A 3,204-nucleotide genomic window follows, 5' to 3' on the forward strand; every position below is an offset into this window, starting at 1 on the left:
TGCCTCAGCCTCCTGAGTAACTGGGATTAGAGGCATGCACCACCACACCCTGCTAGTTTTGTATTTTTTTTTAGCAGAGACATGGTTTCTCCATGTTGGTCAGGCTGGTCTTGAACTCCCAACCTTAGGTGATCCCCCCACTTTGGCCTCCCAAAGTGCTGGGATTACAGGCATGAACCACCACACCCAGCCAGAAAATAATTTTTTAAAATCATAAATATCACCGACTTTCAGCAGGGCTGCGGCTACCATGTTCTTTTGTACAGGCATCGCTGGGCTGTTGGCCTGGACCTTACAGCCACAATGGATTCAAGTTCGAAATATGGCAGCTTCGAAAGATGTTACCATGTGACTAAAGTCCATCAAAAACATCCAGAAAATGACCAAGTCTATGCAAATGGTAGCAGCAGCAAAATACGCCTGAGCTGAGAGAGAGCTGAACCCAGCTTGAATATATGGATTGGGATGTTTGCCTCTGTATGAAAAAGCTGGTATCAAGGTGCCTGAAGACAAAAAGAAATACCTCCTTATTGGTGTGTCTTCAGATCGAGGATTGTGTGGTGCTATTCATTCCTCCATTGCTAAACAGATGAAAAGCAAGGTTGCTACACTAACAGCAGTTGGGAAAGAAGTTATGCATGTTGGAATTGGTGACAAAATCAGGGGCGTACTTCATAGGACGCATTCTGACCAGTTTCTAGTGGCATTCAAAGAAATGAGAAGAAAGCCCCCTACTTTTGGATACGTGTCAGTCATTGCCCTTGAATTACGAAATTCTGGATATGAATTTGATGACAGCTCCATAAACTTTAATCAATTCAGGTCTGTCATCTCATATAAGACTGAAGAAAAGCCCATCTTTTCCCTTAATACCATTGCAAGTGCTGAGAGCATGAGTATCTACGATGATGTTGATGCTGATGTACTGCAAAATTACCAGGAATACAGTCTGGCCAACAGCATCTACTACTCTCTGAAGGAGTCCACCACTAGTGAGCAGAGTGCCAGGATGACAGCCATGGACAACACCAGCAAGAATGCTTCTGAGATTATTGACAAATTGACATTGACATTCAACTGTACCCGCCAAGCTGTCATCACAAAAGAGCTGACTGAAATTGTCTTTGGTGCTGTAGCTCTGGATTAATGAAAATCAAGTTCCATCCTCAGACAAGGGGTAAAAAAGGGAAATTCAGCCAGTTGATTTTGTTTATAGCTTACTGCTATCTTTGTCAGAAGAAGCTGTTCCTCCATTGTTTTAATTACTAAAGACAGCAAGATATTTGTAAATTATTTTACAATAAACAACTTAAAAAATCATAAATATCACTTATCCTCATGCACTTGTACTCAAGATGAAAGGTAGTATTTATATGGTACATTTTGTCTACAGATGTGGAGACTTTAAAAATAATAAAATGCCAATTTGCTGAAAAAACAGACACAAGCATGATGTGTCATGTGATGGGTCTCAGGTGAAAGCTGGCAGTGACTCTACTAAATCCAAGGCCATTTTTCAAATGCCAAAGTGAGTTTCTGGGCCACGGATTAGCCAGTCTCCTTAACGATTATTTTCATAGGATTTCATTCATTTTGGTTAATGTAAACACTCCATTATTTTTACTATTTGGAAGGTAGATGTATTAATAAAAATTGAAATCTGATCCATCATCTCTATTTAAAAATACTTCAATGTGGCATTGTGTCAATTGGGAGGTAAATGGAATTCATGAAGCCCAAAGGGGAGCAGGTTTCTGTTCCTGTGAAGGTCCACTAGCCTACAAGGCATGGAACAGAGGGGCAGATGAGACCCACCCATAGCACACAAGCCACGAAGCAAGGCTGTGAGTTTTTTCAGGGGAAGTTCATTCTTACTTCAAATCAGAGCATGGTGGAACAGAACAGACTCCTGCTGTTTAAGGATTTATACTCTGGCAAATGAGATACATATCTTGAAGATAGTTAAATCTTTAAAGGGAACAGATACATTAAAAATGGAATACAAACAATGGAAAGTGTGTTAGTGAAAGAGTAAAGTCAATGGTGTTATTTATTTACACAATTTTTACTGAGAGGAATCAAATAACTTTTTTTAAATTGATCCAGGAGGGTGTCATAGTTGGAGAGATTTGGGAACCTAGCAGAAGAGTAAGAAAGGAGTGGTTTGTTTAAGATTCATTGCTATTAAACACTTTATGATCTGACCTTTTAAAGTGTAAATAGGAGACTATTCTTTTAAAAATACAAGCAGGTATTGCTTGAATCTATATCATGTTAAAGATAGTTTTCACGTTAGTTTAAAAATTTGCTCATGAGCAGATTTGTCTTAGTGTTTGTAGTCACAATTTAAGCAGTTGTTTGTGTTGTGTATGGAAGGACTCTACATTCTAGCACAAAAGAGGATAAACATGTTCTAGGGATGCTGGCCATTTAGATCAGTAATCTGACTCTCACCATCCAACCTTTCTTTGGTCACTGAAGAGGCTACAGTGTTGTCACACTAAGGCTCAGGGACTGAGTAGGTGACAAAACTCAGAATTGGGCCTTCGGTGTGACTTGGCCCAACAGCTGCTTAAACAATAAATGGAGTTCAAGGGTTTCCATTGCCCTACCCAAGAAGCTCAGGTCAAACCTGAAACTTCTGCTATATGATCTACATACCAAGATATATGGTTACAACACAATACTCATTGACAGCTTTATCACTTATTTTAGGGTGGGTTCCCTAACTAGGGATTTGGAGACTCTCGAGGAAGTCAGCAAATTCCTTGAAATTATAAGCAAAATTTGGTGAATAGATGAGCATGTGTGTTTTCCTTGGGCACAATTCATCAGAGTCTCAAAGGAATTGTAATCTCAACAAAAATGAGAATTACATCTCTAGAATGGAAAAATTCTCTACAGTTTTCCTAACGGGCAACAGTGTATAATTTCTGGCTACTTCATTTTAGGAGAATTAAGTTGAACAATTTGAAACATGCTGTGGTTTAAATGTGTCCCTCAAAAGTTCATGTGTTAGAAACTTGGTCCCCAGTATAGCAGTGTTGAGAGGTGGGACCTTTGGGAGATGATTATGTCATGAGGGCTCTGCCCTTGTGAATGGGCTGTGAATTAGATTAATGGATTATTGAGGGAATGGGTTAGTTATCATGAGAGTGGGTCTGTTATAAAAGCCAGTTTGGCCATCTCTTATGAGCCCTCTCA

The 3,204-nt window shown here is 39.5% G+C and overlaps 1 protein-coding gene across 1 annotated transcript; it reads left to right on the plus strand.

The window, feature by feature from the left end:
• Positions 1-237: 237 nt before the first annotated feature.
• LOC117071177 (ATP synthase subunit gamma, mitochondrial-like) lies at positions 238-1,315 on the plus strand. The gene is given in 1 exon segment (XM_033190899.1): positions 238-1,315. A coding segment is annotated over 1 exon segment (768 nt). The 5' UTR covers positions 238-379; the 3' UTR covers positions 1,148-1,315.
• The last annotated feature ends 1,889 nt before the right edge of the window (positions 1,316-3,204 follow it).

The sequence above is a fragment of the Trachypithecus francoisi genome, unplaced genomic scaffold, assembly GCF_009764315.1.
Source record: "Trachypithecus francoisi isolate TF-2019V2 unplaced genomic scaffold, Tfra_2.0 Lachesis_group3, whole genome shotgun sequence".
Classification (NCBI taxonomy): domain Eukaryota; kingdom Metazoa; phylum Chordata; class Mammalia; order Primates; family Cercopithecidae; genus Trachypithecus; species Trachypithecus francoisi.